This window comes from Pteropus vampyrus, unplaced genomic scaffold, assembly GCF_000151845.1.
Source record: "Pteropus vampyrus isolate Shadow unplaced genomic scaffold, Pvam_2.0 Scaffold353, whole genome shotgun sequence".
In the NCBI taxonomy this organism is placed as follows: Eukaryota; Metazoa; Chordata; class Mammalia; order Chiroptera; family Pteropodidae; genus Pteropus; species Pteropus vampyrus.
In genome coordinates, this window is record NW_011889134.1 from 273,037 (window position 1) to 288,289 (window position 15,253).

Genomic DNA, 15,253 nt, shown 5'->3' on the forward strand with positions numbered 1-15,253 from the left:
GCAAAATGGCACGAGCTGATCTTGGTATGTCAAGGTTAAATGTTGGTACTTAAAGGTAGGAAGGCTTACTTGTTACAAAAAGTTACCTGCTGGGAAAACTATTATCAGAATGGTACATCTCAGCAGAAGCTAATGTCCTCCTACAGGCTGTGGGAAAATACTCAGGATTTAATAGTAAAAATATTTAGGAAAAGAATTGAGAATCTTAATTCTCTCCCTTGAGGAATGACTGAAGAGTGCGAGCTCGGATTACATGCTGGTTAATAATGGAACAGGCAGAAAACAGCACTCATCACAGGCATCAGACCTGAAAAAAGAAAGTGAACTAAGTCTGTATATCAGCAAATTCAAGTGGAGTAGAACAAAAATTAATTTTACTCTAAAATTTTTGTAGGAATTAAATCTCTTGAGATAATTGGGAACATCCTGGAGTTCTACCCACAAAAATAGAGAGGCGCAGAGATCACTACCCTGAAAAAGATATTTAACATGATGGAAGACTCATTCTGTCCCGGCTCCAAGTGGTATCAGAGTTAACGTGTCTTGTGAGTAGAAATGCCACTGGGTGTTAAGAGTCATATGCATTACCAGAAGGGACCTCAGAGATCACCTAATTCAACCACCTCCTTTTCCAGATAAAGAAACCAAGTACTTCCCTCTAAGGAAGTGGCTCACCCAGCCTGGCACATTAACTAGCCAGGGGTTAAGAGTCATAGGCATTACCAGAAGGGACAGCAGAGATCACCTAGTTTAACCACCTCCTTTTCCAGGTAAAGAAACCGAGCACTTCCCTCTAAGGAAGTGGCTCGCCCAGCCTGGCACATTAACTAGCCACCTACTGTCAGAGAGGGAACTCAAACCCAGCGGTGCCCTTGCTTCCCAGTGCAAGGCTCACTTCCCTCTGACAACTCTGGCTCTCTGCAAAGATTTCCTGTGCAACTGGTACAAAACACTTCACCTCTCCACTTCTCTACCTGTAAAGCGGAAGTGAAGATACCTGGCTCCTGAGGAGAGGAGGGGAGATGGCAGGGAAGGGGAATGCACAGAGCGCTATTGTTAGGACTGAAGCAGCCAGCATATACCTGCCATATTCCACTGGCGAAAACCCTTGGGGTAGATGTCACCTCAGAAAAAGTCTGAAACCATTAAGACAACTGGTATAGTTTGAACTCAGGAAAAAATGAGGGGGATAACCTATGGATTCTCTGGTTCTCGAGAACTTGCTCCTTATTTTACACTTTTGTGTTGTCTTAATGATCTTAATTCACAGAGCCGTTGTGGAATGAGGTGACACTGCCCACATTGAGTACAAGATCTCAGTCCCCAGAAGATGGCTGAAGAACCTGTTGCCATGAGCTGGAGGCAAAGGTCCTCCCTGTGACAGGTGCTTGAGTGAGTCACAATGACCAGAGGACAGAAACAGCAGGGAAAGGAACAGAGTTCGGAACTCAACAAGGGGGAAACCATTCTCAACGGTTTTGATCAAAGGACCTTTTTTTAAAAAAGCACTTATCAAAATGAATCATTTTGTTTTTGGTGAAACTTGGAATTTGCAAGTTGAAGTATCAGGAAATAGTTCCATGCCTGTAGGCATTTAACCACCTGCTCTCAATTATGTCTCACAAGCACCCTATAAGGCAGTAATTATCCCATTTTACAGATGAAATAACAAGCAGCACAAACTTAACCGAACTTATTTGGTGACACAGATTCAATCTCAGTGATACTTACCAAATTGAATTTTTTGAAAACAATCCTTACATATTGACACTTCATTTACCCAGGAGAGTTAAGAAATAAGGGAGCATAACTTTTAAAGATACAACATATTTCTCTAAGCCCTATAAATTACTTTAACTATTTCAGATGGCAAACCTAAATGGAAACAAACTTCTTTTGGAATGAAGTACGTATTTTTTTTTTCTGATGACTCTGGGTCATCATTGCAACCTCAGCACTATATGGCAACAGCAATGCCCTCAGGGGCCACTGACCTGTAGATGAGCCTCTGCCCGGGAGGCCTCTTTCAGGTTCCCCCACAGGAATCACAACCTCTTGACAACGAGTAAGAACCTATTTTTAAACTTCTTTTATGTTGCTCTAAGTTTTTAAAAACTCAATTGTAGCTCCATTGAGTTCTTGAGTAAGTTATTTTAATACAATTAATATCTATTGTGGCTGCCGAAAACACTCTTCTACCTTTTCTACTTTCTATTCTTTTGTTGGCTTGCAGAGAGCTGAACTTGGTATTATAGGTTATTACCAAAATGCTGGGTGCACCCAGTTACTCTCCCACTCTGTGCTTCAATTTTCTGAGGAGTGAAGGATAGCGAGTAAGAGTCCTATTGACAAAATGTTTGGCCTTTCTGGAACAGAAAGGAGACCCCTGAGAACTCCTAGCTTTTTTTCATGCCAGTACCCCATCAGTAGCTTTCATTCTCCTCTTGACACTGTCATGGCCCCTCAATGCCTATAGCTCTTATTTTGTGTGCTCTCATTTGGTTTATAATTATACCATTTTTAAGATACCCGCTGACACAGTAGACACATTTCCTCAGCCTGTAGGCCTCAGAAGCATGAAGTCTTATTTTTACACCCACTGTTGCACCCAACACGTCATACTCATCGCCAGTGTTCAACTGTCAAACTCCTTCTGGTACTGCTACTCTTTCCTTTGGAACTGTGTTCTCTACATCACTTCCAAAAGGACTCGGATATCACATCTGTGAAAAAAAATCACAAAGATGAAACTGAACTCAATTTTATCTTCCCTTTAGGGAAAAAAAACTTAGGCCATGAGAAACCAAAGAAACAATGCCTCATGGCTTCAAGGTGAGGGGCTCCTCCCAGCAAAAGGCAGAACGTACCTCAACAATCTTACAGCTGAGAATCCACACAACCTCCTCTCTTCAGAGTGGCTTCTAAGCCATGTGACCCAGGCCCCCATAAGGTCACACATTTTTTTTCTTTTTACTTAAGTAACCTTAAATGTTCCTCTGAAGCTATTCAAACCATACAACAGTAGACGAGAAGTACTGCCCTGATCCCTCAACAAACTTCTATGCAAACTAACAAATCCCAAGAGCTGGACATCCAGGGATAAGTGGCTTCACAAGAATCCTGTAAGGAGAACTCTTTATAGGCAAAACACATGATTTTGAGGTGTCCGATATATCAGATATTGTTTCTCTAAGATGGGGATTTGATGCAGGCTCTGAAAAGGCAGGCAGAGGGTCAGTTCTTCTGGACTTTCACTCATTGGCCTCCTGTGCCCACTTAGCTATTTCAAATTGGCAAGGCTTGATTTGCACGATTTTGTTAAGTACTGGTGTCACTGAGGAAGAAAACTGCCTAAGGACCTAACCCCCAAAGTGTGCACAGCAGCCTACTGCCACCTTGTGGTGGCCTGGTGAAAATGTGGGAGCAGCAAATCTTGCTGGGCAGAGCTTTCCAGGAAAACAAAATTAAATGTGTCTATAAAAGCACACAATAATAAGGTCACATGCACAGTATAAATGTAACTTTATTCAATGTCTTTGATACTTAGGTCAAAATTACGGATTAGTCTTAACTGGTACAATTGCAAAGAAAAGCTTTCCTGACCTTCATGACTGGCCTCCGAGCTTCTCTCCACCAGCATAAAACGACCGAAAGCCTGTTCTAGACCCAAGTGCTCGGGAGGAAATAAAAGCCAACAAACACAGAAAGGATGAACAAAAACCAGCTGTGCCGCCCCTCCACCCTCAAAATACTCAGTCATATGCTATTTACAGCAAACAAAGGTTTGGTTTTTTTGTGGGGTAGGGAGTATGATCCAGTCTTTTGCAATGAAGAGGCAAGAGTCTTAGTCCTTCTCCACTTTCTTCTCACTTTATCTCATGGCACCTTTCACTCCCAAAGCTTCCACTGAGTCCTGATTCAGCTTCATCACGTGTCCCTCAACTTCAGTTCAATTAAACACTGTTATTCATGGAATAAAGGTAAACACCAGGATAAGAGGGAGGGAGAACTGGGAGATACTTTCTTGGCAGAGCCCCAAAGTACAGAGATGAGGCCTCCTCAGATGAGGAAGACGATGCCCTCGGACACCATGACCTGGTTGTCGTCCTGCATCTTGCTCAGCGCTGCCTGAATCTCCGCTGAAGAGAAGGGCTCTTCTTTGTCCTGGTTGATGGATTCTGTGAGGCGATTCATGCCCACTGACTGTGCATGAGCTTCCTGGAACACCTCCAAGAGGGACACCTTGAATGCCTTTAACCTGCCCAAGACAGGAAAAAAGGGTGAAGGAGGAGTAAACAAACTCAAATGCTTTCAGCAAGATCTATGTTGGGACAATTCAAGATGTCAATACAGTAGTTGTCCTCTTATATACCCTGCCTCTGCTGGCTTCTCCAAGCCCAGCTTCCTTTCTTTAAGCTAAACTGTTATATTATAGAACTTCCTGTACATTGAGAAATAATAGCATTTTAAAAAATTAGAGGCCTGATGAGCAGGGGAAAAATGGCGTAGATGATAGAAGCTCTGTTCATCCCTCTGGCAATCAAATCAAAGTTGTGACAGAAACAAGGAGCAGGATTTTTCCCAGGCAAGGAAAAATCGCCTAGGAGCTGGATGAACAAGCCACACAACCAGGAAGCAGTCTAAGAAATCAACCTGCAACAAAAGAATGTAGGACGGGGCAAGGACGGGAGGCTGCTCAGTCTTCAGCAGCTGAGTGGGACAGAGGCCACAGCCATGGCAGCTGCAGACACCTCTCAAAGGGGCCACGTCCCTGAGCAGACTTCTGCGGTGACATACCTGCTCGCTCTGAGCACCAGTGCCAGTTCAGCTGTGCAAGGACTTACAGGGCGACACTGAATTGTCTAAGCAAGGGCCTCAGTGAGGCTCTCTCCTGGAATAAGTGCCGGTGGTATCCATTGTTCCTCTGTTGAGCCCTCCCCACTCCCAGTTCCCGGATTCAGTGTCACTATAGCTGAGATGTCATCAAACTGGATAACAGAGGTCGCTCCGCCCAGAGGATTACTTGAAACTCTGCCTCCTCCAACTCGCACCCCCACCCAAGCCACATCCAGGTGTATCTTCAGTGAGTCAAGTGCTCCTTGCTGAGCAGCGCCTAGACTCACACTGGTGGCAGCTGGCCTCGGATTCTGGTATGGCCTTTTGAGGCAACTATAAGCACAGCATCTGTGGATTGCTTGCTGAATCTTAACAGGTGGCCACGGAGGAGCAGAGGCTTGGGCTAAATTTGGCCTGCAGCTGAACCCCTCTCAGGACCATGCCACTGGACACCTACTATACAAAGTCGTACTAATAAGACCAGGAGACTTAGAAACTTTGCTTAGTACATAGAAAGACACAGAAAGGCAGCCCAAATGGAAAGACAAGGAAGCAGAAACCACAAGAGAGAACAGAACAGAGATCCAGAAATAATGGAGTCAAGCAATCTAACAGATGCAGAATTCAAAACGCTGGTTATAAAGATGCTTTACAATGATGCTTTACAATGAACTTTTGAGAAGAGTAGATGACTTCAGTGAGAACTTCAACAAAGAGATAAAAATGGAAGTGGAAATTATAAAAGAGAACCAGTCAGAAATGAAGAACACATTATCTGACATAAGAATATTAAATGGAATAAACAAAGTAAATAAAGAAGATAGAATGACCTATGTAGAGGATGGGAAAGCCAAGGACACTAAATCAGAATGGCAAGAAAAAAGAAGTCAAGACTATAATAATACTTTAAGGAGCCTATAGGACACTATTAAAGGTAAAAATATCCGGTCATCAGAGTACCCAAGAGAAAAGAAGATGTTGAACAGCTATTTGAAGAAATAATGATGGAAAACCTCCCTAACCTGGTGAAGGAAATGCACATAAAACCCCAGGATGTTCAGAGAGTCCCAAAAACCAGGAACCCAAAGAGGCCCACGCCAAGACACATCATAATTAAAATGCCAAAGGTTAAATACAAAGAGAGAATCTTAAAAGCAGCAAGAGAAAAACACATAGTTACCTACAAGGGAGCACCCATAAGACTGGAAGCTGATTTCTCAAAAGAAACTATGCAAGACAGAAGGACTTGGCACAAAATATTCAACGTGATGAAATCCCAGGATCTACAACCAAGAATACTTTATCTGGCAAAGCTAACATTTAGATTTGAAGGACAGATAAAATGCTTCTCAGACAAAAATAAGCTAAAGGAATTTATCATCACCAAGCCAGTATTACAGGAAATGTTGGAAAGACTTCTTTAAGAAGAAAAAACATCAAAAACAGGAATAAAGAATGGTAACAACTACATTCCCATCAACAAGTACCTCAAATGGAAAAGAATTAAGTGCTCCAACCAAAAGACAGAGGGGCTGAATGGATAAGAAAACAAGACCCCTACATATGCTGCCTACAAGAGACTCACTTCAGATTAAAAGACACACACAAACTAAAAGGAAGGGGATGGAAAAAAATATTGCCTTGATGGACCTAGAGGGTATTGTGTTGAATGAGATGGGTCGGATAGAGAAAGACAAATATCACATGATTTCACGTACATGTGGAATCTGAAGAACAAAATCAACAACAACAAAAGTAGAAATAAACTCATAGATACAGAGAATATTCTGAGGGATACTAGAGGGGAGGGGGTTGGGGAGTGAAAGAGGGCAAAGGGATTGAGAGGTGCAGGTGGACAGTTGCAGAGCAGACATGGGGATGTAGAGTATAGCAGGGGGAAGATGGTTAATAATATTGGAATGAGTATGTGGTGGGGAGGGGGAGTGCTAGATTTGGTCAGGTGAGAGCTTTGCGAGTTGTATGGATCTCTGATCAATATGCTGTACAGCTGAGGCGGTGTGTTGTATACCAATTATCACTGAAAAAAAAACTCATCGAATTGTACAATGTAAATGAAGGCAACTAGTTGTCTATTATATTTCAATAAAGACAGGGAAAAAAGAATTAGAGGCCTTTGGGGGTACGGAGAATTGCCATTCCTATACTGTTGGTATAAACATAAACTAGGATTGCATCCTAATTTGGAAGGCAATTTAGCAACATTCTACTAACATTTTACAGTACATATCCTTTGATGCAGGGAGTCCACTTCTACAAATTAACCTTACAGCTACACTTGGTCAAGTGTACAGTGATAAAAATGATAATGTTTTACTATAAACAAGAGATTTATGGAACCTAAATAAATGTCTATTGTTAGAAAACACAAATAAAATTTTACACATCCTTACTATGGAAACCCCGCAGTCATTAGAAACAGATCTGTATAAGCTTATTCTAAAAGCATTTTCAGATATAGTTCAATGGTTGTCTCTGGGGAGTGGAATTAAAATTAATTTTAATGTTTTTTCTAAATACTTTTCAATGTTCAAATTTTTCAGTAAACAAATTGTATTGTTTTTGTGTTTAAGGTAGTAAAAGAAAAAAGAAAAGCAAAACCTTAGCCTTAGTTTCCAGTAAACATAAAATTTATAGATAAAACTGTTTCTGAAACTCTAGTGGTAAAAATTCTTCATCTTAAATAACGATTCGGTGAGAAAAAAACTACACATACACACACCTCTCCTCCTGAGAAGAACCCATGGTTACAGTAAGACACAAACTTTGTTCTTGCTCTAAGACTCTTTCTCCTGACCTCACAAGGACTTTAAATTCTCACAAATAATTATTTGGAAAGCAAATAGTAAAGCATAAGCAACTAGGAATTCCAGGTAAAGTGTATACAAGAGTTCTTTACAAACTGTTTCTGCAATGTTTTTTAATTTCGAAATTATAATCAAAATATAAAACATTTTTAAAATCTTTGGGTCTCTATTAGTTTTGAGCTCTGTTGATAAGCAGCTTATTTCATTCTCTCTCCCCTAGAAGAAGTCCTTGCCTCAGTGACACATGGAATTCACTTCCCTACTCACCTGGATTCGCTCAACTCCACCTTCTGGGATTCCTTGGTCTCCTGTGAGTCTGCTGTCTTCGGAGTGTGCACTTTAGAAGATAATGGTTGCAGAGTGAGAAGACAACAAGGTGAAGCCATGAGCACAAACAGCAGAGCAATGATCTTCTCCCCAGTCCCCACCCCTCACTGAACCTGCTGAACACTATTTCCTAGGGTTCCTATGGGGCCAGGCAAAACAATTAGGATAAAGGGAAATCTCCAGTGAACAAACAATAGAAGAACTGAGTCAGGCAGGAGACCCTCACCATACGTTATCCGGGATACTTACACCAGACTTGGCGAAGAGCAGTTTCATCAAGGAGAGAAGAAAACAACTAAGCACAGCTTATTTCCCATTTATACTGTGGGTTTCCTAAGGCTCACTTAGGATAAACCTCTTAGACACAAGACCCCAAGCAGAGCCAAATGGGCACCCACCAAAAAAAGCAGTGCACAGAGCAACTAAAATAGTCAGGAGTCAAGGCACCACTGCATTATCAGTAGGGTATTATTATCAGACGCCGTCTCACCTTGAGGCATTTCCTCCTCTGTGTCACTGAAGTCATAGGGGTCATATGAGTCCCCATCCTTGGCATCTGAGTGACGAGTCTTCCTCCTAAAATATCCATAGTAGTAAAAGAAGCGCCTGGGGAAGCCCCGCCCTGTGCCTCTGACCATGGAGAAAAAGAACTAGAACCATCTACAATCGAAGTGAAACACTAGGCCCAGGCCTGTATAAACTGTTACTTTTCCTCTCTTCCAAATTCAAGCAATGGCCTAACAGGAATAAACAATCTTGAGAAAAAAATTCTGAAATGTATATTTAAAAACCACTGAGTGGGTTACTGCTACTGTTATTTATCATTTCTCTAGCAGGAAAGAGATCAAAAGCATCAAACTAAAGACAACAAAGGGCTCACTCTGTCCTTCTCCTAGGTGAACTTCAAGCTCAGACCCTGGCAGCCCCCGCACCTTTCCCTGAAGAACCTAACCTTTACCAGCAGGACTTGATACACTCTCAACCCCGCCCCAAGCCCTAACTAGAGTCTTTTTCTCTCATTTCTCTTTGCCTGACCTTACCTCTTCCTCTTCTGTTCTTGGTCCTCCTGGCTTTTCTCCTCTTCATCTTCTGTCTCTGATTCATCCTCATATTGCTTCTTACGTTTCTTCTCCTTCTCCAGAACCTAGGACCAAGCCAAGTATAGGTGGGCGGGAGGGGTCACTGATGCCAGGGAACCGAATAAAAACTCTGACAAAGAGTCCCTTCTGCACTATCAGCAGAAATAATGCCCACGGGCCTAATGAGTCACCTAGCCTCTCTTGTCCCCAAGTCCCAGGACCAGGACCAATACCAGGACCGGGGGTTAGTTTGCTATCCATCTTTAAAACTACTGGGTAGTGTGTTCAATGCCTTTCACATAATAGCTACTCAATGAGCATTTATTGAATAAAAAAATTTTTTCTGAAAAGTCCAGCCCATAATGGTTAAGTGGGAAACAATCATTTCTTTATAAATCAGATACTTAATTTAAATTAAAACATCCCCACCCTAGCAAAGAGAAACACCCAAAAGAAGTTAATCAAACCCACAACTAAACCCCAAAGAGCTATTATTCACCAGACTGGAGGATGAGGGGGTGGGTGCTTGGGACATAAGAAAAGGGGAGTCAAGGCTTCAAGGCTTGGTGTCTAAAATGATCACAACACAATGTCACAAGCAGGATGAGAGGCAAATTTGAGAGTTCAACTTTTGACACAACTTTTTGAAGTGCCAATGGCTCACCTGAAGAGACTGCCAAGGTAAAGGTACAGAGGAAGAGGAAGATTATCAAGTCAATCCTTTGGATACACCTACTTTTTTAAGAAACAAAGGAAGCAGGGGTAGACAGAAAAGCAGAGAAGGTACAGGGCATCAATTAAGCCAGAATCTCTGGGGCCTCTCAAGGCTCTGGCACAGGTATTTTAAAGTTTTCTAGTTCTCACATGCAGCCAGGATTGAGAACCACTGGTGCTGCAGGTCCCAGAGGAACGAGAGAGGCTGACTGAACACTGGCAGAGAGATGTTGCTTTCTGACCCAAATGCCGGTATCAGACATGATATCAGACATGCAGGGGGACTGCAAAGCCCAAGCACCAGTAATTTACTCAGAAGAACCTCTCGCCCCCAAGCATCTGAATCCTCACCTTCTTGAAGTAAGCATACTGGACCAACTCCACAGCTTCTTCCGCATCCTGCAGGTCCACAGTCTTGCTCATGCGGGCCTTGGCATGGGCCGTGGCCAAGCGAATCAGAGTTTCCAGTGTCCGGGCAGTAACTGGAGATGTCTGCGGAAGGAAACAAGAGGATTATTTATCCAGAATTACACATATTCTTTAGGCATGCCCATCATTTCCACAGCCTGGAAAACAAAATAATGACATTACCAGAAAAGCTCTAGGTAAAGGATTCGGAGCTCTGTATTCTATCATACAAAATTCAGAAAAATGAAAATTATCAAGGAAGTATGTGTCAGTGTTGGGGGAGGGAAGAGTAGATGAACAGGGAAGAAAATTAGGCATCTTACAGCTCAAAAGGCGAAAGCCTAGAAAGAGTACAAAAATGGAGGGAGAAAAATAATCCTTTACTGCAGGCCTACAGTGCACAAAGAACTTCGCTTTTATATTTGTGTCATTTAACGTTCTTAATTACTTAGTCAAGTTTTATAGATGAGGAAAATGGGACTTGAAGGTTTCAAGTAATTTGTCCAAGGTCACACTAATGGTGAGGTGTGAAAGAGGTCATCTGAAGACAAATTTTTAAGTTAGGTAAACTCAATTATGTCTAGAGCATGAGAACTCTCAACATGTCCATGTCAACTGGTTCTCACAGGAGTGGATGTATGCCAAATGGGGGTGACTTTATCTTTTTTAAATGCTATTGTCTGAAGGGCATCTCTGGCCTAAGGAATCAGAATACCTGTGTTTAGGATTAGGCATATGTACATTTTAAATTCCAGGTGATGCTGATGTGCACTCCTAGTTAAGCATCCCTGACATTATCCAACCTTCTCATTATTTCATGGTTAAGGAAACTATAATCTGAGAGGTAAAAGGATTTGTGCAAGGTCCAAAAGTTATCTGAAGGGATCAGAACAAAGGGTTAGTTCCCCATCTCCCATTATATGATGCTTCAGTGATTATCTGGTCACTTCTACTTTCGAGTTTTCAAAATTATCATATATACTCAATCTGACATTCAAAAACAAATATATTCACATTTAAAGAAGTTCGCCAAATCTTTTAATGATTTAGAAATCAGAGTTTGGAGGTTATATACCCCATTATAATCTCCAATTGGTGTATTATGCTCAATGAGAGGGCCTTTGACACACTAGGACATGTTCACATGATGGGAGAAAGAGTTAAAAAGAAAGAAGATTATTTAATCTGAAGGCAAGTCATATAAAATCTCCAGAAAATAAAATCGAAACTCACGGGTAGAAATCATGAGGAAGCCGGCTTAAGCTCAATAAATAGAAGAATATTCTAACATTTCAATGCAGTCATATACTAGGCATGTCGTCACTGAAGGTGTCAAGGAAGTCCCAGCAGGAATTCCTGTCCTCAGTGTGAGGCTAGAGTAGATGATCTGGGATCATGTCTAAATCCAAGAGTCTATGTCTATATCACATAATGAAAATTTTGGTTTTCGGTCTTTGTGAAATCCTATATGAACTAAACTGCCCCAAAAGATTCAGATAAATTCATAGGCTAGTATATTAGGTTTCCAGAAATAGCTTTGTAAAAATACCAGTTGCCCAACTCCTAATCATTTGTCCAAGTCCAGCTCTAATATTACACTCTCTAGGAATGCTTTCCTGACCTTCATACCTTTTCTGGAAAGTCTAAAGGGAAAAATAATAGCTTCTTCATCTGTACTCCAACAGTCTTTCACATTGAGTCCTTAAGTATCACACTGTGGTATATATTTATAAATAGGTATATATGATCTTTCTGCCTACCTTTCTGCCTTCTCTTCTCAGAGCTGAGCCCATTGATTGAGGGTAGCTTATTTTAACACTCCATACAAGAACAGAGACTAATTCAGTTCCCAGAAGTTGCTCAAATGTTTCTGGAGCTTCTGGAGGATGAGCTGAACTAATCAAATACATGTTATCTCTAAGGTTCTCATTTCATTTTCCTTTGTAAAAGGAAATGATTAAAACTATCTGGAAGTCTTCTAGATCAGAAAGAAAAAGGTAAAGAATCACTAAGTTAAAATGGTTTCAGAGCTCCCCGATAGTAGTGGCTCCTTCCCCAGCCATATACTAAGGCAGTGGTCCCCAGTCTCTTTGGCACCAGGGATCGGTGCTTCTACGAGAATCTAATGCCTGATGATCTGAGGTAGAGCTGAGGCACTGATGCACTGGGGAGAGGCTGAAAATACAGATGAAGCTTCACTTGCTTGCCAGCTGCTCACCTCCTGCTGTGCAGCCCTGTTCCTAATAGACCACAGACCAGTGCTAGTCCGTGGCCTGGGGGTTGGGGACCCCTAACTTAGGGACTCCCAGGTCCATCTTCCCCTTGGGGACTCACCCTGGCAGTATCCGAGCTCATGCTGTCTTGGCTACGCAGGCGTGAGTATTCTTCTGCAATGTAGGCAGCTGACTCCTGTGTCAGGATGGGCTTGATGATTTTGGCCACATGGATGTACTTCTTCATGAAAGCTGCACTCACCATCTTCTCCCTGGACCCACACACAGTGAATTCCACTTCCCTGCCACACCTCAGAACCTTCCTGGAATAGTGGCTTTGTCTCTCCTCAGAGAAGTGAAGTTCAAGTGGCAAAGCAGATACAGCCTTGAACCCATTATCATAAACTTCATTTATATGGAATATGCACAAGGCCCTTTCACATAATTTTATTTAATTCTACAAGTATTACTTAGATATAATCTATGAGGTAGAAAGTTTAGGTATTATTTGCCTTATTTTATAAGTGGGAAACCTGTGGCTCAGAGCTTAAGTGGACTCAAATCTAGTTTTCTGACTTCAAATTCTATGTTCTTAAAACAACAGGTTTGAAGATTATGTTATGCTTCCTTCTGTACAATGGCCAAAAATAAAGGTGTAAGATCTCACATTTCACGTTTTGAGCACCTGATCACAAGTTTCCTTTATCCAAATGTACTTGAAAGCCTCCGACGCTTGCTATCTACTGACCCTTCACCATGAACTCGACATAAATAGCTACATGACTTGTACAATCCTTCATATATGAGGATGACATCACATCCATCATCAGTTAGGCATGCCATTGAGCCTTCTATTTTAAGAAAAGATCAGAACCTGAGCTTAATAACCCATAAACATTTACAAGGTAACTGGCCAGGAAAATGAGTGTATCTATGGATCCAGAAAAGAAAACAGGCCCACATGGTTGACTCCAAGCATGATCTTGGCTTGGGCAGCAGATATATATATATACGCTCTAACATGACACAAATTAGATATGTATGTGCTCTAATATGACACAAATCTCAAGTTCCCTCAAAAACAGGTATAAAGAATGCTCACTTTTTCTTCTTGTTCCCATGCAAAAGGTTGTCATGCTTCTCATAAATCTGGGTGTCCTGCTGGTCTTCCTGGTTAAAGTTAGGATCATCTGTGGCCAGGATATCCACAGCACTGCCCAAAGGCATAGCTAAAAAACCCAAGTTGAGAGAAAGGAGAGGAAGAAAGAGCTTAATCAAGGGAAAATTGTTTCTTCTATAGCACAGGAAAGGAAGAAAAGATTCACAAAGCAAGGACCAAGAAGGCAACACATATGTGGAGCCCACATATAAGAAAGGTAGAACCACCACACCCACAGAAGATGCTCAAAGGCATTCCCAGACCCAGAAATGGAGAAAAGACACCTAACCTACAGTAAGCAAAGAGAGGTGTCCAGGAAGGCAAGACCATCTTCAACATGAACCCAGACATTGCTGACATCTGCCACTGCCTGGGTTGGGCCTGAGATAAAGGCCTCTGTTTAGGTTCCCTTCCCTTCCTTACTTTTCTCATGGCCTCACCATCGCCATCCTGCTCCCCTGGTGTCCTATAACGGTGCATCCTAAGGACATGATCCGATATCTCCCGGTCCTGCTCAGGGTCCATCTGATCCAGCATGATGAAGAGTAAATCAAATCGGGATAGCAGTGAATCCTGCAGCCCAATGTTCTCCATAGGGGTTTTGTACTGATCATACTGGGAACACAAGAAAAAAGGAAAGTGGAGGCAAAATCAATAGGAAGAAAGGACAAGGAGGTTGGATTGATTCTGGGTGTAAGAATAAAGACTAGATCTTAAAAAAAAAAACAAAAAAACTGACCAGAAGCAGTGAAATAAAGCATTTCAAACCTATTAAAATACTTATTCATCTCTTATACCTGTAACTCCTCTCTAACTAAGCACGGGTGACTTAAGTGAACTCAAAGCCCCACCTCCTTCCTTCCAAGCAAACAGAGCCTATATCCTAGCTTAGGCACCTCTAACAGGCTGAGTGCGGGTGTCAAAACCAGTCTCCTCCTTCCCAAGCCTTGTGCTGCTCCTCTCATGCCCAAGGCAGGCCCGACCCTGAAGGATGACTCCCTCCTCCCCATCCATTACAAAGATAAGACAAGCAGGCTAAACCAGAAACACTTGGAATCTTTGGAGTCCCTTACTCAGAAGGTAATGAGTAAAATCAATGAAAATGGTCAATAATATACAAATTATAATGTCTTAAAGATCATGTGAGTTTTCCCTGGGACTCAAGAACCCCAATACTCTTATCTTTCAATTTGGGGCCCACCAGGCTAATGCCTACCGCCCTATATGCATGTCACAGTCAGGGGGCCTAACAACCTTCTGAATAAGATTAATAACGATTCTGACCATGTTCACATTTCAGGACTTGCCATTTTTTTGCTACATTTTCCAGTACAATTCTTCAGAATGATGCAAACACACACTAGCTTAATCTAAAACCTACGGTTCTTAGCTCAGACCATGCATCAGAACCAACCCATGGAGCCATTCTAAACCATATTTACCAAGAGCCCCAACCCAGGGATTTAGATTCAGAAACTCTGGGCTGCAGATCAGCAACCTGGTTTTTTTAAAACAAACACACACCAACAAAACAGATATTCCCACACTGTGGGATCATAAATGGCCATATCACAGCATGGGCTCTGGGTTCAAATCCTGTCTCTGCCATTTTCTAGTTTGTGACTCTTAAGCAAGTTACTTAAACTTTTATGCCTCCATTTTCTCATCTGTAAAATAAAGATAATAACTACC

At 41.9% G+C, this 15,253-nt stretch overlaps 1 protein-coding gene across 1 annotated transcript in view; it reads right to left on the minus strand.

The window, feature by feature from the left end:
• Window positions 1–3,505: 3,505 nt before the first annotated feature.
• The window catches only part of MCM3 (minichromosome maintenance complex component 3), a 23,642-nt gene continuing 11,894 nt past the window's right edge, over window positions 3,506–15,253 (minus strand). The window contains exons 11-17 of the mRNA XM_011379070.2: window positions 13,505–13,631; window positions 12,524–12,674; window positions 10,133–10,273; window positions 9,029–9,132; window positions 8,479–8,564; window positions 7,929–7,998; window positions 3,506–4,258 (exon numbers count right to left, since the gene is read on the minus strand). Of these exons, the coding sequence (XP_011377372.1) occupies window positions 4,060–4,258; window positions 7,929–7,998; window positions 8,479–8,564; window positions 9,029–9,132; window positions 10,133–10,273; window positions 12,524–12,674; window positions 13,505–13,631 (878 nt within the window). The 3' untranslated portion in view covers window positions 3,506–4,059. The remainder of the gene's footprint in view (window positions 4,259–7,928; window positions 7,999–8,478; window positions 8,565–9,028; window positions 9,133–10,132; window positions 10,274–12,523; window positions 12,675–13,504; window positions 13,632–15,253) is intronic.